The sequence below is a fragment of the Eublepharis macularius genome, chromosome 2 (assembly GCF_028583425.1).
Source record: "Eublepharis macularius isolate TG4126 chromosome 2, MPM_Emac_v1.0, whole genome shotgun sequence".
NCBI lineage: Eukaryota > Metazoa > Chordata > Lepidosauria > Squamata > Eublepharidae > Eublepharis > Eublepharis macularius.
Window position 1 is genome coordinate 113,238,901 of NC_072791.1, and position 18,237 is coordinate 113,257,137.

Genomic DNA, 18,237 nt, shown 5'->3' on the forward strand with positions numbered 1-18,237 from the left:
ATCCTATTACTTGGAAATTTCTTCCAAGTAAACATGGGACGGCATGTCTCTAAAACATTGTTTCAGCAAAGCGGCAAAAAACCCACTCCACGGTAGAGCTCAGAACTTTACCGGCATCTTTTGCACATTACAACTCTTCTCCAGTCTTGTAAACGTGGCTATCCGGCGGCCCCTTCCCATCTCCTCCCACAAGTCCCATTGCCCTTGCCCAATCGCAAGAGTTGTAGCATGACCGGGCAAGCCTAGCAGTCGTTTGCAACCTTACTCCTGACTGGCTCGGCCGGGGGAAGGGAGGGGGGAATTCCAGCCGCAACCCAAATTAGGTCATTCATGTGCATTCCTAATACGAGTCTTTCCAGCCGGTATTGTGCAATGGGGGTGGGGGGAAAGGGCCGCCCCCCGTCGAATCTTTTATGTGGCGGGAGCTGGGAGAAATCGCTTGTGCCGCTGCTGCTGCGCGGGGCGTTGAGGCGAGCGCGTGATTTTGCAGGTAAGAACGCTGCGCGAGTTGCCTCGAGCCTTGTTTCACATGCTAGAAAGTTTCTATTTCTTGGATTCCTCATGTAACTTCTACGTCGCTCTCTCCCCCCCCCCCATCCCATCCCATCCCATCCCATCCCTGCTCCGCCAGGCCCGGAGAATGGGCTTCAAAGCCACGTGCGGCTCCTTCGTGGTGCTGCTGCTGCTTTGCATCCGAGGGGGCCGCGGTGTCCCCACTTTCAGGAAGGAGAGGGGAGTCCATCCTGACCCCGAGCTCGGCAAGCAGCCGCACGAAGATAACCAGAGCTTCCAGTATGACCACGAGGCTTTCCTGGGCAAAGAGGAAGCCAAGACTTTCGATCAGCTCACGCCAGAGGAAAGCAAGGAGAGATTGGGGTAAGACCGTTCGAGTGGAAGCAATTGCCCAAGGTCGGATGAAAGTCGCGCCGCTTTTGTTCTTCTCCAGAAAGAGAATCGGTATAATCCGACTCTGCAGGCCCCTGGCTAAATGAAAACATCTTCAGAAAAGTTTTTCCGGCAGAGGGAGGGGCTCTTGATCTTAGGTTGTAAAATCAGCCCTGATAACAAGCACGTTAATACTTCCAACAAGCCTGGGAACAGCTGACTACGCAGAGGGGAAGAGGAGGCAGCAGAGTCACTGCAATTTGCTGATAACGTGGCAGTGGGGAGGTCTCCCTCATCGCTATTTAGATGGCGTAGGGGCGGAACAACCTACTTTCATTATTAGAAAGGCATAATCTGAATGTGCCCTCCAAGTGAGGTCCCATGGCTGTGGTTAATGGTTGTTAAATCAGAGATGGTTGTAAATGGACTGTGCACAACACAGAGTTCTGTTCTGGATGAGATCTCCTCTTGTACATCATACAGAAAGCAATGTATTCATGGAAGTTTCCTTGCCAAAGATAATGTGTTGGTTCAGAACTTTCTACCGTTTTCCTTTAAGGTCTTGTTAGAAATCTTTGTTTTATCTACCTGCATTTTTCCTGTCTCTCTTTCTTCACGATGCTTTCTTAATTTTGGAGTATTTCTTTAGAAAAGGGAAACTTTTAATACTACTATGGCTGCTTATCATTTTGGGGGGGGGGGGGAAGTATATAAATAGTCATAAAGCTGTAACGAGTAAAAATTACCATTATCCAATATATGTTAAGTAGATATCAGTAATGTACTGCATAGTCCTAAACAAGCGCATTGAGAAATCTCAGAAATTCCATACTTTGTAACTGAAAATAAGAGAGAGAACAGAAAGAAGAGTTCATTATGATGTAGAATTTTCCTTGCATTAGGCTTGTCATTGACCACATTGCCCCTTTGTTACTTTATCAACTTCATTTGTAGCCCACTTTTCTTGCTAGTACTCAAGGCAGATTTCAAAATATAGAAAATAATCCTGCAATAGGATTACAGGTATGGAAAACAATGCAAACAAGAAAAATTCTGTGTAAGATGTAGCATACCATAATGCAGAAAGTGGTTTACAAAGGTAGAAGATAATACAGTAAAAGCAATGTGATACATTTTAAAAAATTGTAATAGACTATAATCCTTTTAAAAGTGACCTCCTGAGCTATTTTATTGCATTACAGTTCTAGTCCCTTTATAAAAATTCCCCCTGAACATTTCTTTTTGCACATTTTGTAAAATGATAGTAGTATTCTGACCACTTCAGGCAGACTGTTCCCAAGGTGGGAGCAACCACAGAGAATATATGTAAACAGGTGGTTGCCAATCTTACCCATTTGCAGAGTGGCACCTTCAGAAGATTGTTCAGATGACTGAAACTGCCTTGGCAGAGCATAGCAGAAAGGGAAGTCCTGCATGTATAGGGGTCCAAGGGCATTAAAAGCTTTGTAGGTGATAACCAGAACCTAGTAACTGGTAACCAGTAGAATGACCACAGAATGGATGTGACATACATGTTCCACCTAGCACCTGAAAAACCAGGCTGCTGTGTTCTGTACCAGCTAGGGTTTCTGAATTGACTTTAAGGGAAGACCTACGTAGAGTGCATTACAGTAGTCTAGCCTCAAGGTAACCCAAGCATAGATCCCTATAGTCAGATCAGCTGCACCAAGGGAGCCATCTTCTAGGCTAAATGAAGCTGAAAGAATACATTTTTGCAGTTGTATTAATGTTTCTCCAGTAATAATGCAAGATTCAGAATAACCCCAAGACTCAGTGAGGTTCAGCTGGACCCTATCAAAAGTGGGAACCACAGATCCTTCAAGACCTCCGCTTTTCCAACCAATATTATCTCTACCTTGCCAGGATTCAGTTTCAACTTTTTCACTCTTTGCCATTTAATCACAGCAGTAGGGCACTAGTTCAGAAATCTTTTAATCCTCCAGTTCAAGATAATGCTGTCTGCAGTGGTTCTTCAGTTGGATTTGTAGATCCAGTATTCTTGGGGAATGGAAAAGCTAAATTGCCAACTGCGTGCCTGGGAACTGCCTTTGCGGAAGATGGGCACTTTTTCCTCCAGGAAAACTCACAATTGGAAGCCAGCTTGACAGGCTGTGCAGTTGTACCTGCCAGCCTGTATGTGGCCTGAAGAACTGTTATTTGGGCCAGTATGTACATTGCGTTTACTGTGTGGAGGGCACTGGAAATGTCTTTTGCACGATCTTCTCCATTACCATAACATCTGCATCATTCTCTGCACAAATACCTTGAGTCCTGGGGAAAGTTTCCTGCCTCAGAAAAGGCAGCAACCTAATTGAAAATCTCCATGCACTTGTGAAGAACAATATAAACAATTCTAGGGCACTACATTCAGGCGGCAGAATTACTCATGCAATCTTAAACAGAATCACATCCTTTTAAGCCCATTGACTTTAGTGGAATTGGAAGTATGTAACTCTGTTTAGGACTGCACTGCTAACCATGGTTGAGTTTACTGGTTTTTGTTTTTTACTGTGCCCTTTCATGATGCTTTGATTTTGGAGAAATTTATCATACACTTAAATTAATAGTACACATGCATTCTGATCTGGGTGCCAGATTAGAGACAAATTGATAATTATCTACTTCATTTTTGTCTAGAGATTCTTTTTAAGTAGTGGATGGACAACTGCCTGTTTGAGTGTCCCAGGGGAGGTGCCTTGAGTTATTGACAGATTTATGATAGATATCAAGAGCTCATTTATGTGGGCTTTTTACATTTTTAAAATATTATTTTAGCAGCCAAGATAGGCAAGGATCTAGTTCATAAGTAGTGGCCTTGACAGATGTCAGGATCCTGTCAATGGCCATTTCCATATGTGCTTATGGAACATTTTGACCCCAGTTATAGTGATAGATACTGGCTGTTTCCACACGTACCGGCATAGCGCTAACCTCTTGCAACAAGGGTGTCTTCCTGGCACAATTTCTGATGTCATCGTGCCATGAAAATGGGATTGTGGCGCGATGATGTCAGAAATCATGCCAGGAAGACGCCCTCATTGCAAGAGGTTAGCGCTATGCCGATACGTGTGGAAACAGCCAGTATCTATCACTATAACTGGGGTCAAAATGTTCCATAAGCACATCAGACAGTGTATTAAGCATTTCTTCTGCCTCACCTATATTACAGCTGGCATCCAGATAAGAGTTTTTTTGTGCTATTTTATCAGTAAAAAAATTAGCAAAGGTGTCACGGCTAATTGTTCCTGAGACTGTACAGGTGTGGATTTAGGAGTCAGAAGACATTGAGATTTTTAAACAACTGGGATGGTAGCGAACTAGCTGATGCAATGGTTGCAGAGAAATAATTTTTCTTTGCCACTATCACCGCTGCTTCATAAGTCTTCCAATAGGCTCTGTAGAATGGTCTGTCAGATACAGTGCATGTCAGTGCACCAGTATTTCTCTGGATGTCTTTCAGCTCTTTTTAGGTCACCCAGCTCCATGGCAAACCACGGGGTTGGCTTCTCCCTCAAGGATGGGAGAGGTTGACAAGGAACAACCTTGTTAATAGCTTTGAGGATCACATTTCATGTTCCCACTGCAGCCTCAACATCGTATGTGTCTGGAATTCTAAAATCTCCAAGAGCATTTTGGAATGCAGAAAGATCTATGAGTGTCGGTGGGTGGACCATTTTAACAGGTCCCTCCTTTTTGCATGTTTGGGCCATATTCACCCTTGCCTTCAGTGTGTAATGGTCATACCATGGTTCAAGCCAAATCTCCAATCACAAAAGAAGACCTCCAATCAAAGGTTCAGTGCAAAAAATTAAGTCCCAAGTTCTGTCCTCTATCCTGTGTTGAGACCATTGCTATTTGGAAAAGGCTGAAGGCAGCCGAAGAAGCTATAAAATCTTGGGAAGTTTCTGGCAAGGGGCATTCAGCATGAATGTTGAAGTAACTCAGAATGATCACTCAAGGTGTCTCTAGCACCACATCAGAGAGCACCTGAGCCAACGCAGAAAGGGTGCTGACTGGGGAACTAGGCAGATGTTAAACAGGCAGAATTTCTGATCTAGTATAAGTTCCCAGTGAAAGGAGCATACAGTTCATGCCAGCTATACTTTGAACCAGGAGCCTACAGAAGTTGAAGTACTCGCAGAGGATAATAGCAACCCTTCCTCTTGTCCATCTGTGTGGCATTGGCGGAAGATCTCATAACAAGGTAGAGTTAGTTGGGACAGACACATCGTGTCATTTTCTTCCAACCACATTTCTTATGCAACCAGGTCAATTCCCTCTTCCTGTAACATCCCAGCGAGATGCGTAGTTTTGCGCCTCACTGATGTGATATTTCTTAATATTAGCAAAAAGCAGAGGAAATAGGGGGCCCTGCACTGTCAGTTCTTAGGATGCTATTGCATTTCTGGATTTCCACTCACAGAATCCTAGTATCACATGTACTTTGGTTCTCAGAATAAGACTAAACAGTAAGGTGAAATATCTGGGAATTGAACTGACTGCAAAGAATATAGATTTATTTAAAAACAACTATGAGAAATTGTGGACTCAGATAGAACAAGACTTGATTAAATGGAATAGACTGAATTTGTCATGGTTGGGAAGAATTGCAGTAATTAAGATGAATGTGCTGCCAAGAGTGATGTTTCTGTTACAGACAATACCAATTATCCGAGACTCTAAGCAGTTTGAAAAATGGCAGAGGAAAATATCAGACTTTGTTTGGGCAGGCAAAAAGCCTCGAGTGAAAATGAAAGTGTTACAAGATGCAAAAGAAAGAGGCGGAATGCAACTGCCCAACCTAAGACTTTATTATGACGCAATTTGTTTAGTGTGGTTGAAAGATTGGATGATGCTGAAAAACCGGAAATTACTGGCCTTAGAAGGATATAAAAAAATATTCGGATGGCATGCATACTTATGGTATGATAAAGTAAAAGCGGACTCTATGTTCTTACATCATTATATTCGGAAAAGCCTATTCACAACTTGGAAGAAGTACAGAAATTACTTACAAGATGGAATCCCCTCATGGGTGGTTCCATATGAAGTAATAGATCCGAGAACTGTCGATAATGAACAACAGTGTTTAACATACAAGGAGATAACCCGAATGGAATTTTCTAAACCCAAAGTAAAGACGCAGGACGAGTTGTCTCCAAGTTACGACTGGTTTCAGTACAGACAGATCAGAGATCTTTATAATTCGGACTGTGTGAAGGGAGGGATAAGAATGGAGAATTCGGAATTAGAACAGGCACTTTTACAAGAGGACAAAAAGGAAATCTCTAAGGTATATAAAGTGCTGTTGAAATGGTATACTGAAGATGAAACAGTTAAAGTGCAAATGGTGAAGTGGGCTATAAACTTTAATAAGGAAATAACAATGGAGGCGTGGGAATACTTGTGGAAAAATACATTGAAGATCACGACATGCACCAATATCAAGGAGAATGTCTACAAAATGATTTATCGTTGGTATATGACACCAAAGAAAATTGCGCTAGGGAATCTGAATACGTCTAATAAATGCTGGAAATGTAAAAAGCATGAGGGATCTTTGTATCATATGTGGTGGACTTGTGAGGTAGCTAGGCAGTACTGGGGGGAAATAATAAGAGTAATAAGCGAGATTTTACAATTTCAAATTAATAAGAACCCAGAACTCCTGCTACTGAACTTGGGAATGGAGGACATTCCAGCACAATATAGGACATTGCTATTTTATATGACAGCAGCGGCCAGACTTTTGTACGCGCAAAAGTGGAAAGTGCAAGAAGTGCCAACTATTGAGGACTGGATTTATAAATTGCTGTACATGGCGGAAATGGACAAAATGACAAGGAAACTGAGAGACCTTGATCCAGGACAGTTTAACACGGATTGGGAGAAGCTGAAACAATATTTAGTGAAGAAATGGGAGGTGGGAGGAGAACTGTGGCAGTTTGAAAATTACTGAAATACAATAAAAGTAGAGGGAGGTGACTTTACCGGGAGGCGGAGAGTTAAATGAGAATTTCTAAGCAATTACTTATTAGACTATTATATATAGCATTAAGTATTATAGGTGTTATAACAAGAATCATAATGATAGAAATTAACTAATTATAAAGATAGAAACTAATTAATTTCATTTCTGGCAATAATCGTATAATGGAGATAATTTGGTATATATGGGTCAAATTGGTTGACTATTTTTGGTGGATAGTTGCATAATGGAAGAATTATATAATTACATAATTAAAACAGTACGAAGATAAGATATGTAGAAAAGTAATATAGAGAGTATAAGTTAAATTGGTTGACTTATATTGAATGTACTGTTTATAGACGTATCTAAAATTATGCTAAATGAGGGATAAATTGTTTGTCCCATATTGAAGATGAGATTATAAGATAGAGTATAGAGTATCAAAATTAGCTAGATGATTATTATTAAAAGAAAATATGCCATGAATGTATTATTTAGTTATGCATTATTTAGTTGTTAAAGTAAGTAGGAAGACAGAAGGAGCACTGTGTTATATAGATAAGCTTAGAAGAAAGTGAAAGTTTACGTTTGATAGATAGAATAAATTTGAAATGAGTAAGGGAAAAGGGACAAGGGGTTGGAAAACTGTTGGAAGTCAACAAAAGGGGGGGAAAGGGAGGGGGTTAGAATTGGAAAAATTAAAGGAAACTGATTGTAATGTACAACTTAATGACATCTAATCCAATAAAAATTAAAAAAAAAAGAATAAGACTAAACAGGCATTAAATGTGTCCTAGTAAAACAACATTAGTGACTCCTATTATTTTGGTCCAAAGTTTAGATCTGCTGGTCATTGAACATTTTGTCATCTTCAAAAATGGACCAGAAGGGAGTATCTTGTGACAGCCCAGTCTCCTGTTAATATCATGTATAACAGTCAAGCAGATTGATATTTAGGAAGATTCTTATATATCGATATTAAGAATTAGTTGTGTTTTGGATCAATTTTATCAATGTATTATTGCAGGAAAATTGTTGATCGAATCGATGATAACAAAGATGGCCTTGTCACAACAGAAGAATTGAAAAATTGGATCAAGCGGGTGCAGAAACGCTACATCTTTGAAAATGTGGCTAAGGTCTGGAAGGATTATGACCTCAACAAAGACAATAAAATTTCCTGGGAAGAATACAAACAAGCCACGTATGGCTATTACCTAGGTAAGGAAAAAAACAAATAACTTTTTACAAACACTGCTCAATGAACCTGCAAACACAGGAATCTCTGTCCGGTCTCCAGCTCTTGTAATCCTTCAGCATTCTTGTATTTTTTGCTCCAGTATCTTTCTCTAGATTCCAAGAACGGGTTACTAAACATATATCCAAAGTTCTTCATTGTTTTTCTGTGCAGTCCCACATTGTGACTGCTCACCTGCAGGCCAGGTGCAGAGAGATTTTTCTAGCTCTTAAAATCTGTAAGGGGGTGCTCAGCCTCCACTGTGCACACGCAGCAGTTTTCCCGCTGAAAACGGTATGAGGCAGAGCACCCCGAATTCCCTCAGTTCTTTTGCCGCCAACGAGAGAGGTTCTTCTTAGCTTCTCTTCTCATACTCTTCTTCATTCCATTATGTCTCAAAAATGGTTGTTCAAGTGTTCACAATGCAAAACAAAAATGCCTCACACTGATGAAACATGATAGTTATCTGCTATGTCTTGGTGAGACTCGTAATGTGTTGGAGTGTAGGCACTGCCAAAGGTTCATACCAAAAGCCAGTAGTGATAAGAGTTTCCTGGCTTAAAGCAGCACTGTGGGAGAGGGTACTTTCTGGCTCGGATAAACCAGCATCAAAGTCGTCTGCTGCAAAAAAGCCTCTGACCCATACCAAACTGCTCCATTCAGTTCCAAGGGTCATATATTTGGACCCAGCCAAGCACCAACCGTCATTTCTGATGGCTCTTCCGTTGGATTCTCACTCAGCTGCCAGTAACCCTCTGCCCAGCTGTACACCTGAGCGCAGGAAGCATCGTTCTCCAGATCTAACACATCTGGAATGAGCCACTTCAGAAGCATGTGCTAAGAAAGGAAAGCAAATCCAAGCAATAGAGAGGTCCACATCTGCCACATTGGGTAATCAGGGTCGCTCCCCATTTCTGCCTCAGCTCATTATTGTAGAGGAGGAAGTCCTTGACCCACCTCAGATTCCCTTTCTACCTCGCACTCCATCTCTGTGAGGATGATGAGGATTATGTGCCATGCAAGGATTTTTCAGGCGTGAGTTTACCTTTGTAACTGGCAACAACTCTGATGCTTTCTCACGGTTCTCTTCAATATCTGAGCCTGCAACAATCAACATCTGCCTCATGGCCTCCACAGACTGTGTCCACTTCATCGGCATCTCATTTGCTTCTGTCTTGACTTGCATCTCCAATGCCAGCACTGGTCAATAGCTGACAAGATTTCCTGAATTGGCTACAGTCTGCTCTTGCTTTCCCCCAGTTTCAGGGTCTTCAGTAGGTCGCAATCCCATCAGTTCCATATCCTTCATCAGCTTACGTTCCATCAGCTCCAGTTCTGGCTCCGGATCTGACCTCGGTTCCAGCGACCACCATCCATGGGGCTACATCAGTTCCACATTGCTGGTTCTGACATCATTCCCCTACTATCTTGGATTCAGAGGAGGAAGAGGAAGATGTTTCAAGTTCTGATGTCACCAGATCTGACCTCTAACCTATCTATGGAGGAAACTGTGGGTGACACTAGGGGTGTGGAGGGACAGAAAGATTCGGTTTTCCCGCTTCGGAATTTCTGAAGCGGGAAAAAGAATCAGAAATAAGTGATTTCTGAAGTGGCAAGCTGCTTTGAAAACTGCTTATTGCCCTGCTTTGGTATGCTCCATGAAGATTTGGAGCACACTGAAACTTTCCGCCCCAACGCTTATTTCACCAGATGGGAGGGGGAGGAGGGGTTCCCTCCTCCCCCTCCCATCAGGTGAAAAAAGTGGCGGCGGAACTTCCTGCGCTTCAGCTGGCCAGCGGGGGTGATCCGCCTCACACCAGCCAGCTGAAGCGCAGGAAGGGCCCTTTCCCTGCTGCTTGCAAGTGGCACGGAAAGGGCTCTTTAAACTTCAGCTGGCTGGCGGGTGGGATCCCCTCCCACACTGGCCAGCTGAAGCACAGGAAGCAAGTGGCACAGAAAGGCCCTTTAAACTTCAGCTGACCGGCAGGGACCGAAATCACTTCAGGAAGCTTTGATTTGGCATTTCTTTATTCAGAAATCCGGAATCTTTACAAACTGGGTCCAAATCAGGTATTTATCCTGAATCGGAAACCTGTATTGTACACCCCTAGGTGACACTGCATCATCTTCCCCGAGCGAGTATTGCAAGCTTATACAACAGGATTGCCCACTTTGGATTCAACCATCCTCTCTGGTAGTGGAAGAGGTGCAGGCCTGGTACTTCTATGGTTCCTTGCCACCCCCAGCAGACAAAGAGGGCAGGAAGCTGCTATTGGTTGCAAGGTTTATTATTCCACAGTTCTCATTTTTAAAATTGCCCATTGTCATGCAAACATGGGATCCTTCAATTTATTTTTGTGGGAGAGACTCTCACACAACATTCAAGACCTTTCTGATGATCGTGAGGCCCTTGTGAAGGTACTTTAAGGAGAGGCCACTCAATTAGCTCAATAGCAGATGACAGCGAAAATTGTATTTTTGTCATTATTCTTCTGTGCAGTCCTACATTGGGAGTAGAGATGGGCACGAACCAGAAAAAATCCGAACCATGTGGTTCGTGGTTCGCCAAATTTCACGAACCACGAACTTTCACGAACCTGCCCCTGGTTTGCGAACTGGTTAGTTTGGTTCATGAAAACGTCATATCCAGATCAGAAAATCATCACTTCCAGGTCAGCAGAAGGTCTGTAGGAAGTCCATCCCCTGTTGCCTAGGAAACTGATTGATTGGCATCAGGCTGTCTGCAGTGACGAACCAAAAAACGAACCAAACAAACCAGCCTAAAGTTCATAGCGGTTCGTCAGAAATGGGATCTGATGAACCGTGGTTCGCGAACCACGAACTGATCTGGTTTGTGCTTAATTTTGGTTTGTATTTTGGTTTGTGCCCATCTGTAATTGGGAGTGTAGTGAGCTACTCACCAATGGAGGTGGGTGTGAGTGGATCATCCAAACAGATTGCAGGACAACTGTTCCCACTGCTGAATCACTTCTGGCATTCATGTCAACAGAATAATGCTTGGTGAAGGTGTCAGCCGAGGACCATGTGGCAGCTTAGCAGATGTCTTGGAGGGGAACTCCTCGCAGGAAGGCTGCTGACGAAGCTTGAGCCATAGTTGAGTGTGACGTCACCAAAAGACATGGGACCCCAGCCTTATTATAACAAAACCTAATGGCTGTAACTGTCCATGTCAATAAAGTCTGGGAGGATTTTGAAAAACCCCTATGACATCCAAAATAACACACAAAAAGTGATCTGGATTGATGAATACCCTTTATTCTATGTAAATAGTCCAATAAAGCCCTTTTTACATCCAACTTCTGCAGTGTACCTTCTGTGTTGGAGGTAGGATTGGGAAAAAACACAGGTAGGGTAACCTTCTGTTGTAGGTGAAATTTTGACTCCACTTTGAGAAGGAATTCAAGGCTGGTATGCAAGACAACTTTCTCCGTAAAAAGTTGAATAAAGGGGGGGAGGTCAACCCAAAGGTCTGTGATTTCCCCCACCCACCTGGCCCAAGTAATGGCAAGTAGGAGAGTCACTTTCCAAGATAATAGGGAAAGTAGATAGAAGTGCATGGCTTCAAAAGGTGGCAACTTGAGTTGAGAAAGAACAAAGGGAAGGCTCCATTGAGGGACAGGTAGGGTTCCTGGTGGAAAAATATTGAAAATACCTCTAAGAAATTGTTTAGAAATGTGATGGGAGAAAACTGTCTTGCCATCAACTTTCTCATGGAAGGCTGAAATAGCAGCCAGGTGCACTTTAAGGGAAGAAAAAGATAATCCTTGTTTCTGAAGTGATAATGATAATAAATATTCAAAAATGATGGCCTGATAATGGGCAATCCTAAAATTGAGAGCTGTGGAAGAATAAACCTTGTGACCAGCTTCCTGCCCTGTCTGTCTGCTGGGGCAGACAAGGAACCATGGTGATCCTGGGCCTGCACCTCTTCCACTACCAGAGGAGATGGACAAGCATGGTTGAACAAAAAGGGGCAATCCTGTTGTTTAAGCTTGTAATACTTCTCAATTTTTGAGATATAATGGAATGAAAAAGGGTATGAGAAGAGAAAAAGCTAGGGCGTTTGAGGGTGCCAATAAACCTGGGAAGTACCTGGCATGGCAATTGAAGAAGAGAAGGGAAAAGAAAATAATAAACAAAATTTGTGAAGACAACAAAACGTATCTGGATCAGACTACCATTAGTAGAGCCTTTTATAAATTTTACGCTAAGCTGTATAATAAGAAAGAAGTAAATAAAGAATCAATAGCGACATATCTGGAGAAAACCAAACTTCCAGAAATCTCGGAAGCTTGGAGAAATAAATTGAACAGTGAAGTAACTGACGAGGAAATAAGCAAGGCAATACAATCCGCAAATCTAGGAAAGGCGCCAGGACCAGATGGACTTACGGCTAAATTTTATAAGACAATGGCTAATGAACTGGCACCATTCCTAAAAGAGGTGATGAATGGAGTTTTTAGGGATCAAAGGATTCCAGATACTTGGAGTGAAGCGAACATATCATTGATCCCAAAAGAGGGCCAAGACTTGACTAACGTGAAAAATTATAGACCTATATCGCTACTTAACAATGACTATAAAATTTTTGCGAAGATATTGGCGGAGAGACTGAAGGGATGGCTCTCGGAAGTTATAGAAGAGGAACAAGCAGGCTTTTTGCCAGACAGACAAATAAGAGATAACTTAAGGACAGTGATCAATGCTATTGAATATTATGACAAGCGTTGTGATAAAGAGGTTGGTTTCTTCTTTGTTGACGCTGAAAAGGCGTTTGACAAATTTAAACTGGGACTTTATGTTTGCCACTATGGAAAAGCTACAATTGGGAGAAAGATTCATCAGAACAATCAAGGAAATTTATAGAGACCAGACTGCAGCAATTGTGGTGAATGACGAAGTGACTAAGAAACTGACGATTAGTAAAGGAACAAGACAAGGTTGCCCGTTGTCTCCACTGTTGTTTATTTTAGTATTGGAGATTCTGATGATACAAATACGACAAGATGAGGAAATTCGTGGAATAAAAATAAAGGACTATTCATATAAGGTCAGAGCATTTGCGGACGACATAATGTTAATTGTAGAGGACCCATTGGAGAACATGCCAAAAGTGATAGATAAGATCAAGGAATTTGGAGACTTGGCAGGTTTTTATATCAACAAAAAGAAGTCAAAGATATTATGTAAAAATATGACTAAGCAGAAACAACAATTGTTAATGGAAACAACGGATTGTGAAGTAACAAGCAAAGTGAAATATTTGGGAGTTGAACTGACTGCAAAGAATATAGATTTATTCAAAAACAACTATGAAAAACTATGGACTCAGATAGAGAGAGACTTGATCAAATGGAATAGACTGAATTTGTCATGGTTGGGCAGGATTGCAGCAGTTAAGATGAATGTGTTACCAAGAGTAATGTTTTTGCTACAGACAATACCAATCATCAGAGACTCTAAACAATTTGAAAAATGGCAGAGGAAAATATCAGATTTTGTTTGGGCAGGCAAGAAGCCTCGAGTGAAAGTAAAAGTTTTACAAGATACAAAGGAAAGAGGCGGAATGCAACTGCCCAATCTGAGACTTTACCATGATGCAATCTGCCTAGTTTGGTTGAAAGAGTGGATGACATTAAAGAACAAGAAACTATTAGCCCTAGAGGGATATAAAAAATTTTTTGGATGGCACGCATACCTGTGGCATGACAAAGTAAAGGTCAACTCGATGTTCCTGCACCATTTTGTACGGAGAAGTCTATATATAATCTGGAAGAAGTACAGAATTTACTTACAAGAAGGAACTCCCTTGTGGGTGGTTCCATATGAGGTGATAGATCCGAGAGCTGTTGATAATGAACAACAATGTTTAACGTACAAAGAAATAACTAAAACTGAAGCATCTAAACTTAGAATAAAGACGCAAGAGGAACTATCACCTAATTACGACTGGTTCCAGTATAGACAGATCAGAGACTTATATAACTCGGACTCTGTAAAGGGGGGTATACGAACAGAGAACTCGGAACTAGAGCAGACCCTTTTTAAAGAAGACAAGAAAAGAATATCCAAGGTATACCAAGTACTGTTGAAATGGTACACCGAGGACGAGACAGTTAAAACACAGATGGTGAAATGGGCTATAAATTTTAATAAAGAAATAACAATGGAGGCATGGGAATACTTGTGGAAAACTACAATGAAGACAACGACATGTACTAATATTAAAGAGAACATTTACAAAATGATCTATCGTTGGTACATGACACCAAAGAAGATTGCGCTAGGGAATTTGAACACTTCTAATAAATGCTGGAAATGTAAGAAGCATGAGGGCTCCCTCTATCATATGTGGTGGTCATGTGAGGTAGCCAGGCAGTACTGGGGGGAAATAATAAGAGAAATGAGTGAAATTTTACAGTTTCAAATTAATAAGAACCCAGAACTCCTGCTACTAAACTTGGGAATGGAGGGAATTCCAGCTCACCATAGGACGTTAATATTTTATATGACAGCAGCAGCTAGACTTTTGTATGCGCAAAAATGGAAAGTACGAGAAGTGCCAACTATTGAAGATTGGATTTACAAATTGCTGTATATGGCAGAGATGGATAAGATGACAAGAAAACTGAGAAATCTGGACTCAGGGCAGTTTAACACAGATTGGGAGAAGCTGAAACAATATTTGGAGAAGAAATGGGAGGTGGGAGGAAAACTGTGGCAGTTTGAGAACTACTGAAGTATAATAAAAGTATAATAGAGGGGGGTGACTTTACCGGGGGAGGAAGAGATAAATGTGAATTTATAAGCAGTTAGATTAACAGATTGATATATATATAGATATAGATATATATAGGTTAATAGATAGAATATTGATAGAAAATAATTAATGATAAGGTTTAAATATAAGGATTGAGTAACCAACAGTATTTTCTTTCTTTGATAAGATTTATATAATGCACCAAACTGAATGTACGGAAGAGTCAAATTGATTGACTATGTGATAAGCTATATAGAATTACCATAAAAAGATAGAATGAGTAATATATAGAGAATAAGTCAAATTGTTTGATTTAAATGTAAGATTTTTATGGTTTATGATATATAGGTTTATGATATATAGAAATATTTAAAACTGGAAAATGGGATAAATTGTTTATCCAAGATGGAAACAAAGACTTACAGTTTGGGTATATAACAAGAAAAGTAGTTAAGGATGTACTGCTTAATATAATGGAGAATGTATATCTGTTTTAGATAGAGGAATTTAATAGAAGTAAGGGAAAAGGGACAAAGGGTGGGAAAGCTGTTGGAAGTCAACAAAAGGGGGGGAAAGGGAGGGGGTTAGAAATGAAAAATTTGGGGAAAATTGAATGTAAATGTAAAAATAACGGATTCTAACCCAATAAAAAATTTTTCAAAAAAAAAAAGAAGAGAAAAAGCTAGGAAGAACCTCTCTTGTGGGTGGCAACAGAAGAACTGAGGGAATTCGGGGCACTCTGCCTCACAACCCGCATTTTTGGTGGGAAAACTGCTGCACCGGTAGAGTAGAAGTTGAACGCCCCCTTTCAGATTTTAAGAGCTAGAAAAATTCACAGATGGCTTGCATGTGTGCAGTCCCTCTATGAGATTGCACAGAAGATATTCAATGAATAACAGTTACTGGTAAGTGCAGCCCTGTTTTCCAGTTGGAGCCCAGTTTTCATTAAATTTGATATACTTCTGTTGTGTTGTTTTTCTCTCCGGTCCTTTCCTCTCTGTATAACTGGACTGTACTTAGAAGAAAATGCTTCCTATTTCAGTGCATGGAAGTGGCAGACAGAATAGCACTTCATTAGTGAGGAGATGCTGTATGTGTCTGGGAGGAGGTCAGGTGGGAGGGTCAGAGGCAACTGCTCTGCTGTGCTGGTGTCACTCTGGTCTTTTGTTACACTCTTATTTCACTTTGTCTCATGTACTGATTGACTGTTCTGGTTCTCAGAAAATCAGGAAGACTTTCAAGATGCCACTGATCAGCACAGCTTTAAAAAAATGCTGCCTAGGGATGAAAGAAGATTCAAAACAGCTGACCTGGATGGCGATTCAGCAGCCACTCGGGAGGAGTTCACAGCTTTCCTTCATCCAGAGGAGTTTGAGCACATGAAAGACATTGTTGTTCTAGTAAGCAACTGCAAAGCCAGTCTCCTTTCTTTTGGTTTCCATTTATTGAACAGATCGGAAAGCTGGCTGCCTCATCTTTCAGGGCAAGGCTTCTCAGACAATAGCAGCAGGCCATTTCAGCAGGAAGGAGAACATTTTATGGAATCTGGCTTCGGGTATTTAGAAGGTGACCTCTTTGGCTGAATACAAATAACTAGAGAACTTGACAAGGAGGTAACAGATTAATTTATCCACATGGATCAGTTGTGTTCTTGCTAGGAATGTTGTCCTCATTGAATGCAGTATTTGGTTTTGGCGTGGGACAAGCAACCTGATTTTGTCACACAACTTAACCTGCCTCGAGAGAAAGCTTGGGATGTTGCAGCTATAAGTCAAGTAGCCACAATGCTGTAGTACTTTGCAGGTGCATAATGAATTTAGTTAATGTTCTAATTGCTTCAGTACACTAAGACAAGTCCATGCTAAGATAATTATAACATTCAATTTATATTCCGCCCTTCAGGACCACTTAACACCCTCTCAGAGTGGTTTACAAAGTATGCCATTATGAGGTGGAAGATGCTATATGTTTCTCCCATCATAATGACATTGATGCTTGGTAAGACGACCTCATGCAGGGCAGTTACAGGAAGCAGACCTCTTTGGCTGTGTACACCAGTCCAGATTCGGAAGACTTTTTACAGCACCATTGTCTTACTGATCTTTCTTTTTTAAAAGAAGCCCTTTAATAGCATAAGATGTCCATTTATTTTTGTGGCACCTACGCTCAAGTGTTACAGAATTTTTGGGGGGGGGGGTTCTAAAATGGGCCGCTTTATTAAAATTACAACAATTAAGTGTTACAGAAATGTTTATATGTGAATAGTGACCCTCCTATATATTGCATATATTTTACTTCAGTTGTTTGATACATTTTAAAAAAACATAGATTGATATTATGAGGGGAGGGAACTGTTTGCTAAAACATTTTAAGATCTTGATGTAAGCTCAAAATGCAAATTATCATCAATTTGGGCAAAACCCACCCAGCTTTGTATAATCTGCTCCTCCTTTTTTATAATGCAGGAAACATTGGAAGACATAGACAAAAATGAAGACGGATTTGTGGACCAAGATGAATACATTGGTAAGACATGGCATGGACATTCCAATACTAAGAAAACTGAGGAGTATTGGAGTTCTGATGTAATCAAGAATGCTTTTCCAAATATAAGAAGGGGGAGAGTTTGAATTAACAATCACAATTCTAAATCAAACCCAGTGAATTTGCCAGTATTTTTATGATCTAATGTATTTCCAGTTTCTTCAGTTCCTGAGCAGAGAGAACTCAGGAGCACAAATGTTCTACCGAATGTATCTGTCCCCCCATGTGGCAATATTGTCTTCATCTGGCCTAAGTCATAAAACTGATTCCTGGTTGCATGAAGGATACTGTTTGTTTCTGAAAGGAAACAAATAACAGACAACAGCAAGGAAGGATAGCAAACACGGGTTTTCAGTAGAAAATAAATTCTTTTTATTGTCACTTACTCTTAAGTGTAGGAAAATGTAATGAATGGAAATAGATGTTCTTTAAATGCCAGTGGTGGGGCAGTGCTCTCCTGCTAGGCGGCTGCTTGACTGCCATTTTCTCCCTATAGGAATCAGTAGAGAGAAATGTGCCTGAACCAAGAGGCACCTTCTTTGGGGTTTTGTAAAATTGAATACTTTTGTTAAATCTGCTTGAAAGTTATGGAATCTTTAGATTATAAGGAGGGCTATGTTCTGTGCAGATCTGGCGCTGTTATCTTTATAAACAACTGCCCCAGACTCTCTTAATACATTCCTTATTGAAAATACTGGTCTTGAAAGTCTGGAACCTGGAAAACCACATGGATTTTGAATCTCAAGTGGTAATGTTCTACCTGAAAATCAGCAATCACAGTACCCTCCCCCAATCCTG

The 18,237-nt window shown here is 40.9% G+C and overlaps 1 protein-coding gene across 1 annotated transcript in view; it reads left to right on the plus strand.

Annotated features, from left to right (window-relative positions):
• The first annotated feature begins 360 nt into the window (after positions 1–360).
• The window catches only part of RCN1 (reticulocalbin 1), a 30,688-nt gene continuing 12,811 nt past the window's right edge, over positions 361–18,237 (plus strand). Inside the window, exons 1-5 of the mRNA XM_054972323.1 lie at positions 361–490; positions 632–876; positions 7,905–8,098; positions 16,117–16,295; positions 17,361–17,421. Of these exons, the coding sequence (XP_054828298.1) occupies positions 641–876; positions 7,905–8,098; positions 16,117–16,295; positions 17,361–17,421 (670 nt within the window). The 5' untranslated portion in view covers positions 361–490; positions 632–640. The remainder of the gene's footprint in view (positions 491–631; positions 877–7,904; positions 8,099–16,116; positions 16,296–17,360; positions 17,422–18,237) is intronic.